The 23,114-nt window shown below is 41.0% G+C and overlaps 1 protein-coding gene across 2 annotated transcripts in view; it reads right to left on the reverse strand.

Annotated features, from left to right (window-relative positions):
* Positions 1-23,114, reverse strand: part of HECW1 (HECT, C2 and WW domain containing E3 ubiquitin protein ligase 1) — a 241,410-nt gene that overhangs the window by 124,843 nt on the left and 93,453 nt on the right. For both annotated transcript variants that reach the window (XM_063129464.1, XM_063129455.1), the window contains exon 5: positions 2,146-2,240. In XM_063129464.1, coding sequence (XP_062985534.1) covers positions 2,146-2,240 — 95 coding nt within the window. The remainder of the gene's footprint in view (positions 1-2,145; positions 2,241-23,114) is intronic.

The following is a 23,114-nucleotide window of genomic DNA, read 5'->3' on the forward strand; positions in this document are numbered from 1 at the left end:
AGAGTCACAAGGGCAGAGTCTTAAAATAATGGGAATTCCTCCATATCGGCCTTCTAACAATCAGGACTGCATCACAATAAACCTCTCTAAGGTGAAAGCCATCCCGGCGAACTCTTCCGGTTGGCAGAAATCAGCGTAGAGCCTTGGTTTGAACCTAGCAAAATGTGTATTTATTATTTAAAACTGGTAAGGCTTAGAAAAAATGATTTAACTAGAATGTTTATTTGTAACGTATTTGAAAAAGAAGCCAAACAAAAGTGTGTTATTTCAGAAGAGACAGGGTTTTCTCTGTCCCCGACCCCACTTCCAGAAAATCTGCTTGCAATACAGTTTCCATGCCTCTAGTTCATATATTCGTGTGTGTGTGAGAGAGAGAGAGAGAGAAAGAGAGAAAAAGAGCTTCCAATGTGAACCAGGTCTTCTTTATAAACTCCTGATTGCAGAGAGTCCTGATTCGTTCATGTGATTCTTCAACAGTCAGGGGCTGAGTTCAGACATCAAGCTAATCAACGGGGTGTGGGTGGAGGTAATAGGAACAAAATGAAAAACAGCAGTTGATTAATGTGTCGTCCGAACTCAGCCAGGGAGTGGTTCCAGTTCACACAGAAGGCTGTCCATGGTGGAAGGGCTGAGGGCTCACACCACTCATATCCACCATGATATTTCTACACTAATCACAGTTTATTTATTTATTTATTTATTACATTTTTATACCGCCCAATAGCCGAAGCTCTCTGGGCGGTTCACAGTTGAATTAGGAGAGGAAGCCACAGAGGGAGGCAGAAACATAAAGATTTAAGTATTCACCTGCCCACTATACTGGAATACAACAGGCTGCAATGCAAATATTTACAGGAAGACCCAAGCAAAAGATCAGGTTACTGTCAAGTGGCAGCACGCAATTCAGCAAATGACAGTTGCTTCTTCCATAAGGTAGCAGTGCTGGGCAAGGAAAGGGTTTGTTTCATTTCTTCTGTTTCCCTTTTTTTTCCTAAGGCACAAGATGCTGACCACAGTGCTAAATGAGCTTGATGACATCAGGACCCTAGAAAGACAAGAACTGTGGCTATAAAGCTTTAGAAAAATAGCTAGCAGCTCCAGGGCTAAATGTGGCTTGCAGCAGAAGGCAGCTAGCCCACTGACCAGGAGAACAAATCACGCATACCCCTCAGCCCACTATGAGAAGGGGGGGGGGTCTTTTCTCTCACTTTCTTCCACAGCTGCCAGGTGCTCCAGCCTCATGGCAAGCCAGATGGTGGGCCTTAGGCCTACTCTGGGATGGGACTGGGAGTAGAAAATCTATGTACTATACTCAGGTAAAAATAGGACTGTGTGGAACTGGGGGTGGGGGTGTCCTTTGCTCCCTTGTTTTGCAGCATAATCTAGGAATTCAGTTTAGCAGCACCATTTCCTTAGCTCATTCACCCCCTTCCACTGATTCTGCGGCAAGGAAAGTTGAACTCTGCAAGCTGCAGAAATTATGTGAATTAACAATGCAGCCCTATCCATGTCTACTCAGAAGAAAGTCCTATTGAATTCAGTGGGATTTACTCCCACATAAGTATGTGTTGCAGCCTAAGTTTATATTCTGCTAATCATGGGAAGGAGTAAAGACCTATGCCGGATACTGAACCTTTGCATTCCTTGATATCTTATTAAGTTACCCCTCTGGCTTTGGGATTTCACTGTTTATTAGTTGTATACCTTTAAGCCTATCTTCGTTAGCTATAAGAATGAGCGAGCGAGTGAGCGAATACGTCTCCCATTTTTGTGCCAAAAAAAAAAAAGGCACTCAAGGGGGGTAACAATAAAATCCAGAGTTAAAACAAAATCTTAATTTAAATGTAACGTAGATTAAAAGCACAATTCAAAACACAACAGTGACAGAAACAAGCAGCACCAACCAATTAAAAACCCATTCAGTCACAAATCAGCCTAAATGCCAAAACGCCTTTGCCTGTCAGTGGAAGCACAACAGAGAATGGGCCAACTGAGCCTCCTTTGACGAGATAAAAGAGGGCAACAATCCAGAAAATGAAGCTTTAAAGATAAAGACCACGAACAGCCTACAACAAAAACTCTTAAGCAAAACACAGCACAAAGTTTCTTTGATGAGCATGCTAAAGAAGCAAGCATAAAACTTACAGGAGCTGCGTTATTCTTCACTGTCACACTGGGGGTTGTTGCACGCAGTGCCCCGCTCACTCCATGGTAATATTTGAAGCAGATCTTTGTCTCTGCTAAAAGAAAGAGTGATCTTGGATTAACAATATGCAGCTATTGGTATTCATCTGTTGAGTAAAACCAATCATATTGTAGAAAAAATACTGTGATTTCTGAGATTATAGTGTTTCTTCTTGCCATACATGAGAGATTTAAGTAACAAGGCCCCCCCCATTTAAAGAAAGTTTATTGCGTTTAAAACAGATTGAAATGATTGTGACATTAGTACTGTATTTCTTCAATTCTAAGACGCCATCGATTGTAAGACGCATACTAATTTCAGTACCAACAACAGGAAAAAAAAGCTTTGATTCGAAGAAATAATAAACGCACCCGCGATTCTAAGACACACCCTGTTTTTAGAGATGTTTATATGGGGGGGAAAGTGTGTCTTAGAATCGAAGAAATACGGTAAGTCATAGCTAATCTCTTCTGTGATGTCATCAGAACAAGCCTGACTTTGGGAAGGGGCTGGCTCAGTGACAGAGCATCTGTTTTGCATGCAGAAGGCCCCAGAATCAATCCTCAGCATCTCCAGGTAGGGCAGGAAAAACTGCCTGAAACCTTAAAAGAGCTGCTGCCAGTCAGTGTCGACAATATTGGGCTAGATGGACCCAAGGTCTGACCGTGTATGAGTCAGCTTCCTACACTCCTACGTCTTTTTCTGGATTGGAACCTCTAACTCTAGTGTTGACATCAGACATAACTTCTCTAGCTTATCAGCCATCTCTAATCTTAATAGTGAAGGGAAGGAGAATTGACACACTGATATAACTTTTGATTTGAGGGTGGCATGTGAGGGACAGTGGAAGAACTTGTTCCTGATAGATATTCATAGATTAGATTAGAGCTGTGATTAGATTTAGAAAAGTATTTTTAGAGGAGAAATGATCTGATCATTAAAACATAGGGTTCTGCTGAATGTAGTCTAATTTTGGTACATTCCTAAGTAGTACATTTGATTGGCACGACGCTCATCCTGCCAAAACATCCATGTTACTGTGGATGCCCTTTTGTCTCCTTGGCTGTTGCTTCTCAATGCCATTTTTTTTTCTGACATTCCTCCGCAGAATGTTGTTGAATCCAGTTAGATGTGGCAAGAATTCACAATATCATCATATCAGCTGTTGAGGCATGACATCATGGACAAAGTCATGTAAAGTCACCACAGCCAACAGGAACTTGTTTTAATGACCAGGAGCACTGTCGGCAAACAAGGCAAAGAAACAAGAGGTTGTAGTCCTAGATCTGGGGGTAAGCTTCATTGAACTCAATGGGACTTATTCCTGAGTAAATATATCTATCAGATTGCACTGTAAGACCGGCACCAAAGCAACACAATTTGTTTGTTAAGTGGATGGTGAAAAATTGCCAAAAGTGAAAGGTACTTTTCCATGCTGCTGAAAAAGAGCACAAAAGGCGGTGAGTAGTTTAGGCTCAGCCCTATGAAAACAGCAGTCAAATGGGCACAGCTAAGGCACAGAGCTATCAATCCTACTGTACTGAGGAGCAAGAGGAGTTGTGTCTATTCCAGAATGCCATCAAGTTGGGTGATCATGCCAGGCAGCAGCTGAACCGCAAGCTCAGACTGAATTTTCATTTTGTAATTTTCTCTACAGGAATTTAACAACTCAGCAGCTCAGGCTCACTCACCAGGCACTATAAAAAATGGATGATATCAAAATAACTGCATCGTACACAACAGAGATGAGATCTGAATTAATAAGAACTGAGGGTTGTTCTTGGACTCCTCCCACCTGAGCAGTAATATGGAGCAGCCAGGACTGGGAAGATGTTGAACGCACCCCTCTCTACAGGCTATACTCAAATAAATCCCTTTACTTGCTTGAGCAGCAGGATGCGGTGAAGAAAAAGAACCTAGGCCTTTTAACTTCCTGAAACATCTTTTAGTAAGCAATCTGCTGCTATATATGAGTGGGGAAACAAAGGATTTAAAGCTTAAATTGTAATCTTTAGCAACAGCAGATGTTGTGGTTTTCAAATAGTATTCCAAAGAATTCCTTGGAGCTTATCTGGGGGATTCTCAATGAGAAAACCAGTAATGATGGACAGGATTCCCTGAAAGCCAGCTTGTTCTCCACAAAAGATCTTCTGGGTGGATTCCAGGATGCATTCACAGTTGAATTAGGGAAGAAGAGGGTAATTTGTGGCCTTCCAGATCCTTTGACCTACAACTCCATCAGCCCTAGCCAGTATTACTAATGGTGAGGGATCATAACATTTATAAGCCAAAACATCTGGAGCAGGGGCACAGCTAGCATTGAGGGGGGCCTGGGCAAGTTCCTTTCTGGGAGGGCACCATTCAGTCCTCCTTCCTTCCTTCCAAAAAAACGTAATAAACCTGGCAGCGGAGACAGCAGCACTGACTTTTTTAAAAACTTAAGCTTTGAGTAGCAGCAAACTGAACCAATCAGACACTGCCTTTGGGGTGACATGGTCGATGAAGTCACAGGAGCACCAAAGGGGCAGACTTTGTCACTCTTGTGCCCCTATTGGCTGAATCCCTGAAAGGCAGTGTCTGATTGGTTCTAATTGCTGTTATTCAAAACATATATTTAAAACCCCTACTTTTACAATGGTGCAACGGGGCTTCAAGGTTGCTTGCATGGCTGCTGTAGGACTTCTTTTTGCTGGTGCCAGGCCAGGCTTGGAGGAGAGGGAGAGAGGAAGTTCAGGGAGTTGTTTTGGGGTCCTACACCTGCAGTCGACAATCCAGCCCTTGTTGAGCCACTGATCTAGAGGACCACAAGTTGCCCACCCCTGGCTTAGAGTGATTATGAGAGCCAGTGTGGCGTAGTGGTTAAAGTGTTGGACAGGGAGTTGAGAGGTCTGGGTTCTAGTCCCCATTCGGCCATGGAAACTCACTGGGTGACTTTGGGCCAGTCACAGACTCTCAGCCCAACCTACCTCACAGGGTAGTTGTGAAGATAAAATGGAGAGGAGGAGGATTATGTACGCCCCCTCAGGTTCCATGGAGGAAAAATGGCAGGATATAAATGTAATAATAATAATAATAATAATAATGATGATGAACTGGGAAGTCCAACATAAACTGAGAGTGTGTCCTAAACAGGCCCCAGAATCCTCTGCAGCATGAAGGGTTCCACTGCAGGTGATCAGAAGATTCTTAAGTAGTCATATTCATTTGAAAGGGGTTCTCTGAACATAAGCTTGATACCCAATATGCTAAGGCATGCCTTGCTAGCCCCAGACACATTTCCATTTTCTTCTTCACCATCATCATCACCAGCAGCATGAAAGGGGAAAGGCCTTACCAGGTAAGAGAAAGTGCTACAATTGATGGGAGAGGGAAGCACCTGAAATGTCTAGCTGCTTTCTTACTATGGGTTATGGCATGTTTCAAGTGTAACAATTAGAATTCAATAAACGATTAAGGAGGGGCATTAGGAGATAAGGAAACAAGAACCACAGAAAGTCAACTGGCAGGAATTTTGTTTGCTTCTCTTGCCTGCTAGATAGAGTAGCACATGCGGTATTTCACAGAGGGCCCATCAGTAAAGTCTGGTGCTTATTAAGAAGGGTTGGCATATTCATTAAAAACGGGTTAGTTATGACAAGATGGGAAGGAGTGGCATGAGTCAAAAAGACCTTTTTAATGCGACATATTCTTTATAATGGCCTCAATGGGGCGTGTTAAAGAACACTTAGAGGGAGAAAAGCGCACCATACAGCCAAAGCTAAGCACTTTGAAATCCCATTAATTTCAGTGAGAGACATGGGAACACATACCTAACACTCCTTCTAAGATTAATGGGACTTGAGTGTGGAATATAGGAAACTGCCTTACACCAAGTCAGACCATGGGTCTGTCTATCTTAGCATTGTCTACACGGATTAGCAGAGAGGTCTCCGGGGTTTAAGACAGGAATCTTTCCAGCCCTACCTTGAGATACCAGGCATTGAACCTGGGACCTTTTGCATGCAAAGCACAGAGATCAAGGAGAATCAACAAGGTCATGCTCCCCCTGTCACTACACTGACGGTCCTCTCACTTGACCCCATACCCCCTATCACAGGCACATAATCAGGCCAAAAGAGGCAACCAATCCCGTGACCCCCTTTGGCATCATCCCCTTCAGGGTTGCCCCCACCCATTTCTGGCCTTTCTCCTGGGGCGAGCACAGCTGGCTTGCATTCTCAAATCGGCCCGGGGAGGCTTTCTCCTCTTTCCGGCTATGCCAGCTTCTCCCAGATAGCAGGAGCAACAATCCAGCACACAGCAAGCAAACAATGTAGGGCGAGGGCTTGGCAGATGGTAAGAAACAACTCACCTGCCCTGCAGAGTGTCCCAGTTTCCTTGTCTATGGCTTCGTGTCTTATGGTTCTGTTGTTTTAAGCATTTTGTTTTATATTATTCCTTTTATATTATTATCACTGCTAACTGCTGGAAATTTTAGCTGACCTGAAATGAAGGCAGTAAATATTTGAAATCTAAGGTTGCCTCTGTGCACAAAGGGGTATATTGACAAATCAAGCTAATATATCCACAAATCAAGCAGGTTTGTTTTTGTGCACAAAGTCTTTGTTGACATTAAAAAAAAAAAAACCATGATGCCCAGATATAAACTTTACACTGCAATCCTATGCATGTTTGTTAGGTAGAAAGTCCCCTGTGCTCAATGGGACTTTCTCTCTTTTTAAGTGTGTTTAGGATTGCAGTCTTAATCTTTTCTCTTTGCTCAGTAGCTCCTTAACTAGATTTTGTGCAGACAGCAACACTGAACTAATGTATCAGGGTGTCCGTGGCGTACATAGAAGACCTCTCTTCAAACAAGCTGTTTCAAGGTCAAAGAGGCTCTCTGGGTGCATACTTTTCAAGCCGCAACCTCTTAATCCACACTATAAACTACTTCTGAACCTGGAAAAAGTAAAAGTAAAAAGGCCCTGCAGGCACACATAAACCCCGGGGGGCAAACCTGAAGAAGCCCTTTGGATCCTGACCACTGTGAGAAATGTTACTAGTTATCCTTCTCGCAATGTTACTGTGTGAATGTGTAACATCAGGGTCTGGATACAAAGAGCCACCTTAAGTAAGCCCAAGCGCTCATGTTTTTGTTTTGTTTTATTTTATTTTTGCTGTTTTTCTTTGACAACAGACTCTCATGCTATACTTTAGAAATAGAACTCCAAACCTTCCTTAGGGATCAATCCTATGCAAGTTTAGACAGAAAAAGCCCTACAACTCCCAGCATTCCCTAACCAGCAGCCCAGGGGATGCTGGGAGTTGAAGGGCTTTCCCCCCTATCTAAACATGCATAAGATTGTGCCCAACTAGTTGCATGATTCTTTAGATCCTGCCATAGGATTTTAAGGTGCTACAGAAATAACAAATAAAATGAATATGTTTGCAATGAATATCAATCAAAAGGAGAGAGAGAGCAGACTTTTAAGAACTTGTTTTTAAAGGACTGCACTACATTTAAACGTCTCCCATTAAAATAAGCAGCCAGGAAAATAGCTGAAAACAAGCAAACAAGAAAGAAGCTATTATAAAACAACAAGGGCTTGATCTAAGGCTGGAAGTACAGAATCCACAAAGGTATTTCTGTGACTATGGGTGCACCAAATTAAGCAAGTGAGCTACATGTATTTCACAAAATACTTCTGCCTAGAGCTTTCTAGATGCATGCTAATCTTGCATGTTGTTGCTCATTTTAATTTGAGTTTTCTTATCTATAGGTCCAAAATAGATATTGGACCAGAGGCATTCATACCTGCATCTAGATGTGGATAGTGTGTTCCCTATCTCAGGGTCTCTAAACTTGAGCTGGAACCTCAAGTACAGCCATCAGAAGATACTGTGCTGCTGCTTAAGCAAAGCCCATGACTACGGTGCCAATATTGACAGCAACCCTGGCTTCATACTGCCTTCCAGCTACGAGGGGTAGCAATGCACACCTCTGTCCCCTTCTGAATCGCACGCGATGGTGGCTCACCAGGCTTGGTCTCACCCAAAGTTCCTTGTTCAAAACTGAGAGTTTATTTATTTATTTATTACATTTATATCCCGCCTTTTTTCCTCCAGGGAACTCAAGGCAGCGTACATAATCCTCCTCCTCTCCATGTTATCCTCACAACAAAAACCCTGTGATTTAGGTTGGGCTGAGAGTCTGTGACTGGCCCAAAGTCACCCAGTGGGTTTCCATGGCCAAGTGGGGACTAGAACCCAGATCTCCCGACTCCCAGTCCAACACCTTAGCCACTACGCCACACTGGCTGTTCCTGACAATTATTCTTGTACAAAAAAATTCCAGCAGCCATAGATCAGGTAACCAAGGTCATTGTCTTCTTTCAATTAGTGCTTATATAAGTTCTGTTAGCCAACCCATTCATCTCCCTGGAGATGACGTAACATCAAAGTACTTGTGTGCATATCGCTTATCATACTAGCCTGACATTTTCTAAAATATCAAGGTCAGAGTGAATGAGTTTCAGTTTGCAGCCACACCAGGTCATTTTACACCCTATAATGCATTTGGTATTACATATATCAAGAAATAAGGCAAAATATGCACTCAAATCTGTATGCGGAAGAGGATTTATTGGGACTTTCACACTGCTTTTCCTGGGATGCTTCAATTTGATATTGCATCAGTACGCCAAATAGATTACACAATGAACTACCACTATGGAAGTGGTAGTCCTTATAGAGGTAGTTCCAGCAGTTCACTGCTGCGATGAATAGACTAAAAGTTCTGAAAGGAAAGCTATGTTGATGCCACTTATCCATGCCTCACTCTTTCCTCCCTTCCTGCATCTCTTCCATTCTCAACATTTAAACCATATATGGGCAACCCACTGTAAGTGGGATGTATGCAGCCCACAGAACTGCAGGGTGTTCCAACCACTATCTCCCACTGCCCAGTTGATCAGCAATCAGCTAGGGGATGAGGGAAATATTAGGGTTGTGCACGGACTTGGTTCCAAATCTGGATCCCAAATTGAAGGGGGTGCTTTGGCCCAATACAGGGCAATTTCCAGAAATGGCCCTTTACAGCTGCCATAGTTTGAACATTAGATCTAGGAAACAACACAGCCCCCACCTTTCTTAAAAATGGTGGCTCTCATTGAGGACAGGCAGCTGCTGGACAGGTCAGGTAAAGTCCTGTGGGCAGACAGAAGCAACAGCTTGCCAGGTTCAGGGGAAAGTGGGGTGGGGGTGGGGGAGGAACCTGCACCATCATCCAGCTTTGGATGCCCAGCTCTCGCTTCAGATCCAGATCTGAAACGGGTTGGACCAGATCGGTCTCCAAACTGGATCGGGGGGGGGGGGGTCCCTGCAAGCCCTAGAAAAGATAGCTCTTTCACTGCTGCTAATAGTGATCTGTATCAGGTTCACTGGGGGTGGGGTGGGATGGAGTTTAAACCTTTCTACCTCCCTAGTAATCCTCGTACAGATTGCTGTTTCCATGGTGCTATTTATTTATCTATGAAGTTTTTAACCCGCCTTTCAGTGCACACTGCCCTCAGAAAGTGGCTTACAATATTACAAAAACATGAGCACACAAATTACAATTAAACACACACACACACACAGAGCAGTAGTAGTACCAACAGCACCTAATGATTTTTAAGCATCAAATACAGACTAAATGTGTCTTCAGGTGTGTGTGTGTGTGTGTGTGTGTGTAAAAGCCAGCAGTGATGAGGCCACACAAATCTCCCTGGGAAGGTGTGGGGCCAGCACCTAATGGCTCTTGCTGATGGACCATTAGTAGTACTGAGGAAACGCGGAACCACATCAAGATCACTGGGAGGAGGGTTGAAGAGATTGTGGTTTCCTCGCTGCTATTAGCAATGAGGTAACAGCAATCTGTTTCAGGAGTAGGGAAGTCTGGATATTGTAAAATCTGTTCAAGCTGCATTTCATGGATTGTCACGTGACTTTCGTTCCATTCGTCTGCTCATTGTTGGAATCGGAATTTCCCCCAATTTCTCAAATCTGTGCAAATTTGCACTTGCAAAATGTGCAAATCCCCCCCCCCCAAATCCACAAATCTCCCCAAAATGTGTATGTTCGTGCTTTATAGTCCATGGAGGGAGGCATTTCTGGTGGATGATGATGATGATGATTTTATGTATATTTCCATGGCTAAATTCAGGTAAAATTTGGGAAAGAAAAAGAACCGGTCCACAGATCTGTGCAATCTGTGTGACTCGGAAAAGCCAGTCTGCTGCAGAATTTGTGGGTTGGATTCATAGAAATCTGAACTCCTTTGATTCAGTTGTGGACATCTCTGATATCCCTAATCAGGAACACTCTGGGGAGGCTTTAACCTCACCCTCCTTGCACTGATGCTGATTGCTGCTTCCTCACTGCCAATAGCTTAAACCTTTCCACCACCATCTCCAGCAATTCGGATGGAGATCACTACTAGCAGCTGGGGAACACACACACACTCCAAACTCATTTAAACAGTTTGGGGCTTTTGTAAGTTTTGTTTTGCTTTTGTTACCCTGACAAGCGCACTGAACATTGATGGCGGCATGTGTATAAAATAACATTTATTGATTTATTTATACATCAGTATTCCAGGCAAATATCCTCCACAAAGTGGCTTGTAATATAACCAGATGAGTATAACTATATTTTACAACCACACCATCATAAAATCAATTTAAAATATAAAACACAAATCAAATATAATAAACATAAGATTGCAGCATTAAAAGAAATCTCAACAATCCAATTCCTTTTCTGCATAAATGTGCATATCTTTCTTTTTGCTCATTATTATTATTATTTTATATAGCGCTGTCAATGCACATTAAACAATAAAACAGCAACTCCCTGACACAGAGGCGTACTTTCTAATAAAAATGCCAAAATAAAATGAAAGAGGAAGAGAAGGGAATGCACCAAACAGGCACAGGAGGCTCAACGAAAACTAAATCAACATTATAAAACAGTGAGTACAATTTAAACTAAATTCCAAAAACTTTGGAAACGAGAAGAGTTTTTAACTGAGATTTAAAAAGTGGTTGAACCCAAGTGCTAAGTTTCAATCACTGTTTTTAAATCTCAGTTAAAAACCCTTTATGTGGGCACAGCGGATTGATCTCCAACGATATAAAAGTATCAACTTGGGAACCTTCTCCATAATACAAGGTAAAATTTGCCAGATTTAGATATAATCATTTCCCAGAACTGTTCGTCTCCTTGCTATTCTCCCATTTCTTTAGCTCAGTTCATCAAGATTAATCTTTTTCTCTCACTCAGAATTTCACTTGCTCTTTATAATCCTCTCTGCTCTTCTTTTGCTCAAAGGTCAGCTTGGCCTTAGGAGCTTAACTTTCACTAGAAGGGTAGATTTATTATCTTGGATATAAAAAGCAACAATGCCAAGATTAAACCAGTTCCCCCTCCTGGATTACCGAACCCTGACAAACCTCTAATAGCTAAAACCTGTTGTATTCGGAAACATAGCCCACATATTTACTATTTAATGTTTTGCTACAATCCATCAAAGAAGATTTGATGGGCAGCAGATAGTATTACAATAAGGTTGCAATTTACTTTATGGTATCGTCTGTTTCAATAAAGCCACAAGCTGATTAATCATTAGCTCAGCATTTTCTTGTTAATAAAACTAAGGGAAGATGGAATATCACCCCCCACAAGCCTCTGTATAATCAATTTTGCCCATTTGGGGTTGGGGTGGGGATTTTAAGTTGAATTTGTAAGCAAAAAGCATACATTGAATGCTTCTATGAAGATGGAAATTATCAGGAAGTTGTTTGCATATAATCATTCATTGTTATTTATTATGGTCACAGACCAGCAAAATCAACACCCAAACATGCAAAGGATCGGTAAAAAGTGACATAAAAACAAAATACAGCTTGGTGAGTTGCTTCTCTCAGAAGGATTGCAACGTTATTTTTCTAATTTGCATTGAGGTCACGAGAAACTTAGAGACCCTTTCCGTAATATGGGAGGACACATCCCTTAAACAGATTAATACCAACGTTGTGGGGTTACATCCAGAAAAGGCTGCTAATAAAGGAAAGATTAACTTTTTTCTGCATTCCTCATATATGTTACAATGCAAAATGACAAGTTCAACAGATTCTATTGTTCCAGAACCACAGGGACATATCCGTTCATATATGTGCAAATGGAATTAAAGTGGGAAGAAAAATAGCCGCATTTTGGCTTGGTAGCTGCTCCATATAGGGGATACAGAAATTAAATCAGCACTGTACGCAACCTTATGATAATACAGTATGATCTAATTATTATTTCATAGTCCTTAAATACAGTGGGCAATGACACTGATCACTAATGTGTGATTAAATTAGTGCTTCCTTTCTATTCAGTCCTTATCTGATTGCTCATCATTTTCTTAAGATATTTCCGAGCTAACATTTATTCAGCTGTAAGGGGTCATGGGTGGGCAGTAATGTCCATCTGGAGTTCTCTTCAGTGCTCAGTTCCTTTCTCACCAGTGCTGAACAATATGCAAATTGGGAACTCACAATCTAAATATGTAAACTATATTTTTTTCACAACACATGTTGGAACTGGAAGAAAAAGAGATCCCTTGGGCAATTTATGTTAAAGAACTTCATCCTAAAGCAAATCATTAACACCAAACAGCAAGCTAGAACTGGAGCAGCACATGGTTTTCACCAGATTTGGCTTCTGAAGTTGAAAGAAGTGAGACATTTTGGTGAAGTAATTTCCCTCCTTGGAACACAGTGATTGTGTGACTATTTTACTACTGTTCAGTTCCATTGTTTCCCCTGGCTGCTGTTTCTATGACACTATTTTTCTCTTGACTGCATCTTCCTGAATGACTCACAATGGGGATCCTACCCAATCAGGAACCACATAGTAACCAGAATGTTACATCCTAATTCCATATCTGACATGATAATGCCACCAGACATTGGTAAAGAAATCATGACAATGAACAAACTTATTATTGTCAGCCAACTTGAGTTTCATTTCCTTGGAGAAAAGGTGGAATATAAATAATAAATAAATAAATAAATAAAAAATAACATCACTGAGGGGAAATGAGTGTAGGACAATTTAAACATATGTGAACATATTTGCAAAGAGTGTGAAAAAAAACCCTGCTGAAATGGGAAGGCAAGTTTTGGTGGTATCAACAATTGATTAAAAACTGGTAATTGTTCAGCTTTGTCCAGATTCAAACAAGACTATGAGCTGGTTCTCATGTCACGACTAACCCTGGGAAAACATGCCTGAGCAGAAGTGAGAGAGTGTGCTGGCCCCCACCCACCCCACCCCACCCCTACTTAGCTAAACAACCCAGAGCTGATCCATCCCTGTACTGTTTAGCATGACACCCAAACCACAAATGGAGCGTTGATGGGGAAGGACACCCCAGAGTTTTTATTATTATTACTATTATTACATTTTATTATTAATTTACATAGGGTGACCCTATGGAAAGGAGGACAGGGCTCCTATATCTTTAACTGTTGCATAGAAAAGTGAATTTCAGCATGTGTCATTTGTATGCATGTCGCACCTGATGAAATTTCCTCTTCATTACAACTAGTTAAAGCTGCAGGAGCTATACTGCAGCTATACTGTGACACGATATAAAAGAAGGCAGGGCACCTGCAGCTTTAACTGTTGTGATGAAGAAGAAATTTCACCAGGTTCTCCATATATACAAATGACACCTGCTGAAATTCTCTTTTCAATAAAGATACAGGAGCCCTGTCCTCCTTTTCATGTGGTCACCCTAATTTACATCCCACATTTTTTCCTCTTGCAAGGAACCCAGGGCGGCTTACAAGATCCTCCTCCATTTTATCCTCACAACAACCCTGTGAGGGAGGTTAGGCTGAGAGTCAGTGACTGGCCCAGTCAACCAGTGAGCTTCATGGCCGAATGGGGACTAGATCCTGGATCTTCTGAGTCCCAGTCCAACGCTCTCAGACTAAACAATCCATGGTTAGTTGTGACATGCAAACCAGATCTATTTATGCCTAAACCATCACTGAGTAATTTATTTTAAAAGCATTTCCAAGTTTTGGGGAAGGGACAGTAGAAGAGTGGAAGTCTACTTAAAGTGTATGCAACCAGGCTTAATCTGGCTCCAGGCATTTTTTTCCTTCTGAATATTGATACTAGAAGTATGTTGACTTTCATTGATTAAGATAGTAGACAGATTTGTCAAAGATGGATATTTCGGCCAAGCGTAGCTTTGCACTTGGATGTGCCATGGCAAAAGCTATGTGCACAACATCAAACTGCACATCATCTCCAGTAAGATTTATAAACACATGGCTATTTCCTTTTAAACACACACAAAATGAGGCTAGCTCTATTAATCATTGTAGATTCATCACATTTCAGAAACAATATGCATGTGTTTCTTTTATCTCAACTACACATCTTTTGATATTTTTAGCCTAATATTTCCATGGCAACAAGGCAAGGAATGGTCCATTTGAGAAGACAGATGTATCAGAGCCATGTAGCTGGGGAATTCAAAAGAGTGGTCTAAGCTGTTTTCCAGCACTTACTGCATCTTCCAGTCTTTTGTCATAGAGTCATTCGTTAGCTCTTATTTCTTTTGATTAAAAATGAATGCATTTTGGGGTGATTAAAGGACACTTCTATTATGCTTTTCGTTCACAAAAATACAGGGATGGCAAAAACCATAATCAATGAAGGATTTACATCCCTTTCTAGTTTTAAGTCAGGCATGGTGAGTCCACGTTACTCCTAGATTCTAGAATTATTTGAATTTGATTTATGAAAGGGCAATGTTACTGTCTCCATCTTCGTTGGTAATGCCTCAGCTGCACCAGGATGCAAAATCAGGCACGTCTCAAGCCATCTCACTTCCGGGTTCCTCAAATCTTCAAGGGAAAATAAAACACTTGGGCTGGATTCTAGGATTTGTGAGGGAAGTTGCAACCCTTAATCCAATTCAGCAATCAGGAACGGTATGCCTTTGATTCCTCCTCCCTTCATTTTGGTAGCAGAATAGGAAAGGGAGATGTGACCTATCCTTGAGGGGTGATTCACACCTCAAAAAAAATCCTGGTCCATCTTCTCCATGATAAAGCACTAATGCTCAAATGTTTCGACAAAAAGGTATTCTTTTTATAGACATAAATACTTACTCTTCTTCATTCCCTTCATTCCATTAGTTAATTAGAGAATTAGTTAATTATAAGATTATAAGAATGCAAACTTTCTTTAGGCTGAGGGGTACAGTGGGGGGGGGGGGCGCTCCCCAGAATGAAACTGCTACTCCTCTTATCTTGTTCTTTACTTACTTTTTCTTCTTCTTCTCCCTCTCCTTTTCTATTCCACCTCACCAAACTCTCCTTACTGGTTTAAGGAACTTCCTCCTTTTTTAAATCTCCATTTGTTCTACTTCCTCCCTTGCTCTTTTACAGCATGGCATCTTTCTCACTTGCTGCCTTCTTTTATCTGCCGCCTCCTCTCTAGGAACCTGCCAGCTTTCGCTTTGCCATTAAATCCAAGAAGGCTTGCCAGCAGAATTCTGGGCAGGGAAGGAACTTCCCCTTGCATTTCTGCAAGCTTGAATATTCCTGGTTCTCTCATCCCTAGCAGGAGGGATCAGCCACTCCAGCAAACCCCTCTGGTATGTGACAGTGGACCAAGAGCCACATTCATTGAGAAGGCCTTCTTTCTGGATTGGCACCAAGTTCTAAAAGGAAAGGAGGCTCTTATATGGATACTATTAAATGATAATAATATGAAACAGATATTATTCCTTTCTTTTGTTTGTGAAGATATTTAGCCTGTTCTTCATTCCACCCACAAGTAGGCTGGTGGCAAAAGGCCAACTACCACCAGCAGAAATTATCTCTGGATAAGTGCACACTAAAATCTCAGTGTCAATTCTGTAACCTCTCACTCTACGGGCTAGTTCACACTGAGAGCCCTTGATAAGATGAGTGGGAGAACACGTGCTTTGCATATGGACATTCCCAGGTTCAATCTTCATGTTCACCTGGAAAAGGCCCTTGTCTAAAACCCTGGAGACTTTCTGTCAATCAACATGAGCCTAATCTACACCAAGCAGGATATTGCACTATGAAGATGGTATGAAAACGGTATATAAAAGACAGGAGTCACACCAAGCAGGATATAGCACTATGAAAGCGGTATATGATATGTGTCAATGGGCCCCAATAGTTGTCAGGGTACTTCAATACCGCTATAAAGCAGTAGTGTGGCTCCTACAGTTTATATACTGCTTTCATACCACTTTCGTAGTACAATAGCCTGCTTGGTGTAAATTAGGCCATAGACAATTTAAACCAAACCAAATGGACCAGTCTTCTGCCTCAGATCAGGTCAGCTTCCTATTTTCTGATGTCACTTAGATATTCAACTTTTCATGGCTAGCAGCTGAAAAGGGACACTGAACCAACTCTGTTAAAAAGAACTTTGTTTGGAGGTGATGCAAAGTCAAAATTCTCTATGTGGTTTTAGATCAGTGATGGTCCATTCACACATGCAAATCAACACCTGGTGCTACAGCTATCCTATGTTGAACTGGCCTGAGGGAACTGGCACGGATTATCCTTTGAAATTGACTTGCATGAAAAATAGCAGCTCTAAGGTGTGAGATGCCAACAGCTTATTCACCTTGTCAAATAATTTGTATGACAATTCATTTATTCAGTATGCGCCAGTTGTATTATGAATACCATTATTCCAAATTCCCAAATTCCATCTTGAAGCTATTTCAAACTTGAGTCCATATCAGATTGTGAGGTTTTTTTTCTTTTTGCAATGTTTTTCTAAATGTACAAATCAGTTGTGGAATCTTTGAGATGTCTGTATTCTTCTCCCATTGATTAAAGTGTATTTGCACATATTTTTCAAAATCATGCATTTTATGCACATTTTTCAAATGTCTGCATGCTACTGAATACTTATTTTTCAGTCCGTGAATCAAATTGCAAGTTGGGAAACATACAGACTTTGACTGCAGATTGCATTCAATGTTGTGTTCATTCTGGAAGAACTAGGTAAACGCTGGTTAAAAAAAATGAACTGAAACAAATTTCTCACAAATCCCTAATTATGCATTTGAGCCTCACATAGTTTTCCTCTGGTGGTTCTGGTTATTCTATGGAGGTAATTTTTAGTATACTGACTTCTAGCTAGTTCAGAAACAATCTGTACATCCCGACATAAGTTAAACAGAAGCCACGTTATTCAGCACAAGAACCCAAGAACACAAACACACACACACGCCTCTACTGTAATTATCACACTATCGGTGTTCCCTGAAGTTTGCTATTTCATTTGTTCTCAGAACATTGCATTCTAGGAGCTAGAATAGTATGATGACGTTTTAACGTTGTAACTCCTGCTAACATTAATTAGCCAGCAGAAAATAGAACTCTTCTACAGTATTTTTTCCTCCCACACAGAAATTACCAGCTGGTGGAAAGCTCCCTGAGAAACTGAATGAATCAAATAATAACTTCCTGGCATAAGCAAATGAAAGCTCACTGTAACCATGGGAGCTGCATCTATCCATTCATCAACCAGGTAACAATTGCTGAACCAGAGGTTGTTAATTACCACCTCCCAACATGAGTCTGGCTCCCAATTAGGCTTCTCTCCTCATCAGCTAGAGTTTAGTAGTGAAATAGGTTAATCCAAAGTTTACCTGCACTCACTGCACAGTTAAAAATGAGATTTTCAAAGGCTATTTTTAAAACAAGTGCTTTAAAAAGTTTCCCAGTTATGCTAGAACTTTGAATACTACTGAATATCATTATAGTTTCCAGAGTGAGGAGGTAATTATGGATGAGTACAGCTGTCAAGGATTCCTTTATTAACCCAGTTTTCACGGTCTTCCAACTCAGCCACAAAGTATGCACGCAGCAACTTTCAAGACAGCATTTTAAAAAAAGAAAAGAAAATCACACTGAAATAATTGCCCCCCTTTTTTCTTAGATGTTCTGAATCTTTACTCCACTCCACTTAAGTCAAGGATGTACAAAAGAGAGAAAATCCCAGAGAAAGAAGTTGAGTAATTTTAAAAGCAATATGCAGTTTAAAATTCCCAGCATGCAAGACCTTGGCACTTAAACTGCCTACCTCGTGACACATGGAGAAATGCTACACATGGGCTGTTAAATGCTACAGATGGATTATGGAAATGCTACACATAGAATTGCAACACATGCGCTGTTAAAGCTTAAATTCAGCTCAAACCTTCTTATTCTAAAATCTTCTATTATATAGCAGGCAATAGGTTCAGTTCTTCTGCTGTCTGCATCTGTGTAAATCATCAGTAACTCCATTAAGGAAAAGAGTCTCATTAGTGCAAAATAATGGTATTCAAGCTTGATATAGAAAAGGTGATGGGATGTCTATTCCGATCTCAATCCAGTGTTGCTGTTCTGATTTATCCTAAAGCAATAAAACACCAATTTACAATTTTAATCCATTGTTGTTGTTTTATAGGTTGCTGTTTGGGTCAAACCTGCACCTGCCTGTGATACACCTGGATGCCCACTGAAGTTGACAGCCTGCACTTTGAGGCCAGTGCAGGTGACCGTGAGCATTTCAGAGTGACTTCAGTGGGAATTGCCAAGGATGAGCTGCTTCAAAACCAGGCCTTATGGGAGTCGTCAAGGGCGTCCCATAGCCCCATGCTCAGTGAGCCAGAAAGACTGTCTCTTCAGAAGTAAATTGCAACAAAGCAATTGACAGCACAAGACAAGATAGAGCTAAATATCCATTAGTCTCACTGGGGACAGGATATCTGTACATGGAAAAGGGAACGTGTGTACTTATTGCAGCAAGATCATAAGCGTTAGTATACACACACACACACACACAACCCAAATTAGTGAAGTTAGAGATACAGACTCAAACAAGGCAGGAACTGAATACATCTTCCTTTGTATACAACATTAAAATCTCCGCTGATAAACACAATAAATGAATATTCATTGGTTGATTGCATTTCTATACCGCCCCATAGCTGAAGCTCTCTGGGTGGTTTACAAAAGTTAAAAGAAGTAAACATTAAAAACGAATATACATAGTTTAAAAACATAAAAACAACAACAGCATCCTTATAAAAAACAGCCTAATGAAAATAAAATTCTAGCCTTTCACCAAGTTCAACCCAACCTAAAAACAAAACAAAAAACCACCCAGAATTATTTCTCTCAACTTTCCCCGGATTTTTTGTAAACTTTTATTTTATGCATACTATCCTGACACACCTACATACGTGCCAAGCCTTTCACTAACTGCTCTCTAAGGGTCCCATTTTTCCTATCTCCCCCCCCCCGCCCTGTACCCTAGAATATGTAAGTTTGTTTGTCAAACAAGATGCTTCTTTGTATTAATGCTGAAAACAATGACTGATTGATCAGTAGGATGATGAATTCATTAATTTCAGGCTTAAAAATATAGATTTGTTTAATAGTAGTTGACCCTTTTAACGGCAATTTAATGCTGCTAAAAACTGTTGAACGGCAACACTGTCATAAACGAACCAGATGTTTTTCTAACTTCAGGCAATGTACATTGGCACATTTTCCCACATAACAAAGCAAAGGTAGACAACCAATTTTGCCAAAGGGTAGTGGGTAGGGAGCAGTAACCATGCACATATGCACAGACTTTCCCCTCGTCTCCCCACTGTGAAACACACACAGTCTTTCTCCATACCCAGGCAGACAAATGCAAACAGACACCGGGGGTGGGGGGGACGACACTTTCTCTCTTCCACCCCCCATCACATTTCTCAGAGTTCAGGGAAAGTGAAGTGGAAAGTGTTGGCAGCCAGCGTGCAGGGAAGGGATTGCACTGGCGACAGCCAACATGATCTTGGCTTTCAGTGGCTCTCCCTGCTGGGATGGAGAAGGCAGAAACCCTCTCCACCCCAGCAGGAACAGATTCAGTTCCTCCAAGTCCACCCAACAGCTCTTTGGTGGACTGGAAGAAGTGTGATATACGTGGGGAGGAAGGCATGTGGGGTTAACTCATGTGGGGTTAACTCTCCCTGTGCACCTTGCTCTCCCCACTTCAACATCAAAAAATAATTGTGCAGCATGAGACAAACATCCAATACACAACTAATTTCTATGATTAAAACTGCTCAGGGTTAGGCTCAGAGATTCCAGAGATTGCTTCAGAATCTGTCATCCAGAATGTAAATGTTTACATGGGAAAGGTGACTTAGGATATTTTAGGGCACATTTTAGGGATCAAGTCTATCGACTCAAATTTTCTGGCCTAAATAGTTTCTACTGCCTCAATCCCACCAGTTACTTGTTGACTGGCTGCAGTCTGACTGTATGCTGGGACTACTTAGCAAGTTTTCTGAGGATCCAGGTATGCTTTATGTTAGAAGCGCAAGATGGTTATACAGCAGGGTTGTTTCTAACTGTTTCCAGGTGCTCTTGGGTTGTCTGGCTCTCAATCTCATCCTGGTTGTAATCTACAGGGTTGAATTTAAGAGCACAGGAACTCCCCATGTAAATGCAACCCCTCATTCCCATTGGTCATTCTCAAGTCGCTATGATTATATTTAATTATGAATTCCATCCATCTCTGTATGCATGAAATGATGCCCTATTAAGGATCATATGAATATTTCAAAAACCCTATGTAGCTTGGATATCACTTCTTCATCCTGGCTTAAAGCCTCTAGAGCACTAGAGATAGCAGCAGCACTGTCATATGCTTGGTGGAAAAGCAGACTGCCAGAAAAGTCCAGGGGTATTTAGGTACTGAGCTGAAAACTTATGTAAACTCACAACCCGTACCTTTTAACTGGTGCCCTGTTGCTCTGTCGAAGTCTTGGTAGAAGGGTAAGAACATCAGAAGTGCCCTGATGCTGGATCAGACCACGGGTCCATCTAGTCCAGCACTCTGTTCACACAGTGGCCAATCAGCTGTTGGCCAGGGATGAACAAAGCAGGACATGGTGCAACAGCACCCTCCCACCCATGTTCCCCAGCACCAGTGCAGGTCAGCTACTGCACTTGTAAAGTAATGGAAGGTATAGTAGCCCAAATCTCTTGCTGTGCCCTATATTTACAGACAGTTCCTGGGAGCCTAAAATGGTATGGCTTTAAATTAATGTCTGCTTCCTCATGATGTAAATTAAAATTACTTCATCTCAGATTACATTAAACTTATGATTTATATCTCAGATTGGATAAATTGTTCAAAGTCTGTTTATTCAATTCTTTTCTTTGAACACCTTTTACAATATATGTATGTATGTGGAACCATCAATATACTACATGGCCTATTATTATTATTTATTTATTTATTTATATTTATTTATTTTATTTATTAGATTTTTATACCGCCCAATAGCCGAAGCTCTCTGGGCAGTTCACAAAAATTAAAACCACAATAAAACACCCAACAGGTTAAAAACACAATTACGAAATACAGTATAAAAAGCGCAACCAGGATAAAACCACGCAGCAAAATTGATATAAGATTAAAATACAGAGTTAAAACAGTAAAATTTAAATTTAAGTTAAAATTAAGTGTTAAAATACTGAGTGAATAAAAAGGTCTTCAGCTGGCGACGAAAGCAGTACAGTGTAGGCGCCAGGCGGACCTCTCTGGGGAGCTCGTTCCACAACCGGGGTGCCACAGTGGAGAAAGCCCTCCTCCTAGTAGCCACCTGCCTCACTTCCTTTGGCAGGGGCTCATGGAGAAGGGCCCCTGTAGATGATCCTAAGGTCCGGGTAGGTACATATGGGAGGAGGCGTTCCTTCAAATAACCTGGCCCCAAACCGTTTAGGGCTTTAAATGTCAATACCAGCACTTTGAATTGGGCCCGGACCTGGACTGGCAGCCAGTGAAGCTGGAAAAGGACTGGCATAATGTGATCTCGCCGGCCAGTCCCTGTTAGTAACCTTGCTGCCCTATTTTGTACCAGCTGAAGCTTCCGGACCGTTTTCAAAGGCAGCCCCACGTATAACGCATTGCAGTAATCCAAGCGAGAGGTTATCAGAGCATGGATAACTGTAGCTAGGCTATTATTATTATTATTATTATTATTATTATTATTATTATTATTAATGTTTATAGCACCCAAAGACAAAGCTCTCTGGATGGTTTACAAAAGATTAAACCTTAAAAATATAATGCAAAACGTAACAGTATAGTTCAGTGGTTCCCAATTAGCTAAGTCCTTCAGACCCCTTGTTTTTCAAATGCCAAGCCATGAACCCCCTACTTTTGAAAAAATTGTTATCTCTATGCTAGTTACCTGCGCGAAGCAATTTTTTTTGGAGAAAATAAGGGGTAGTCCCTAATAAGCAAAGGATTTTAGGTATACTAAAAAACAGACCATAAAATTTGTGATATTTGTGATATTACCATGCAAAAATGACAATGATTTAGATATATTCTTTATAAGAATATAAAGACGAATTTAATTTTACTAACATCTAGTTTACAATTGAACAAATTATGACATGTCTAGCAGCTACTAAACCTAAATGTGATGGGAGAAAGCATGCCTCATTTTGTCCTGAACAATCCCTTCCAAATCCGGTTCAATATTTCCTACCTTTAATCTCAAATCTGGATCAACATCGAGCCGATTTCGATGCTTGTGCTTCATATAACAAAATGTCGAAAATGTTTGTCACAAAGATATGTGGAACAAAAGGGAATGAGATGTTTCAAAGCTTTTTCACCTAACTTCTTATAATCAGGAAAAACCTTCACCCAAAATTGGTCCAGTCTATATTCTTTGAAAATTATTTCAATGAACCATCACAAGTCACGTCAACAAGTGCATCTTGCTCTTCTGCAGATAGAATTGTTAGTTGTGGCATCACCACATTCAAAAAGATTCCTTATCCAT

Source organism: Elgaria multicarinata, chromosome 1 (genome assembly GCF_023053635.1).
Source record: "Elgaria multicarinata webbii isolate HBS135686 ecotype San Diego chromosome 1, rElgMul1.1.pri, whole genome shotgun sequence".
NCBI lineage: Eukaryota > Metazoa > Chordata > Lepidosauria > Squamata > Anguidae > Elgaria > Elgaria multicarinata.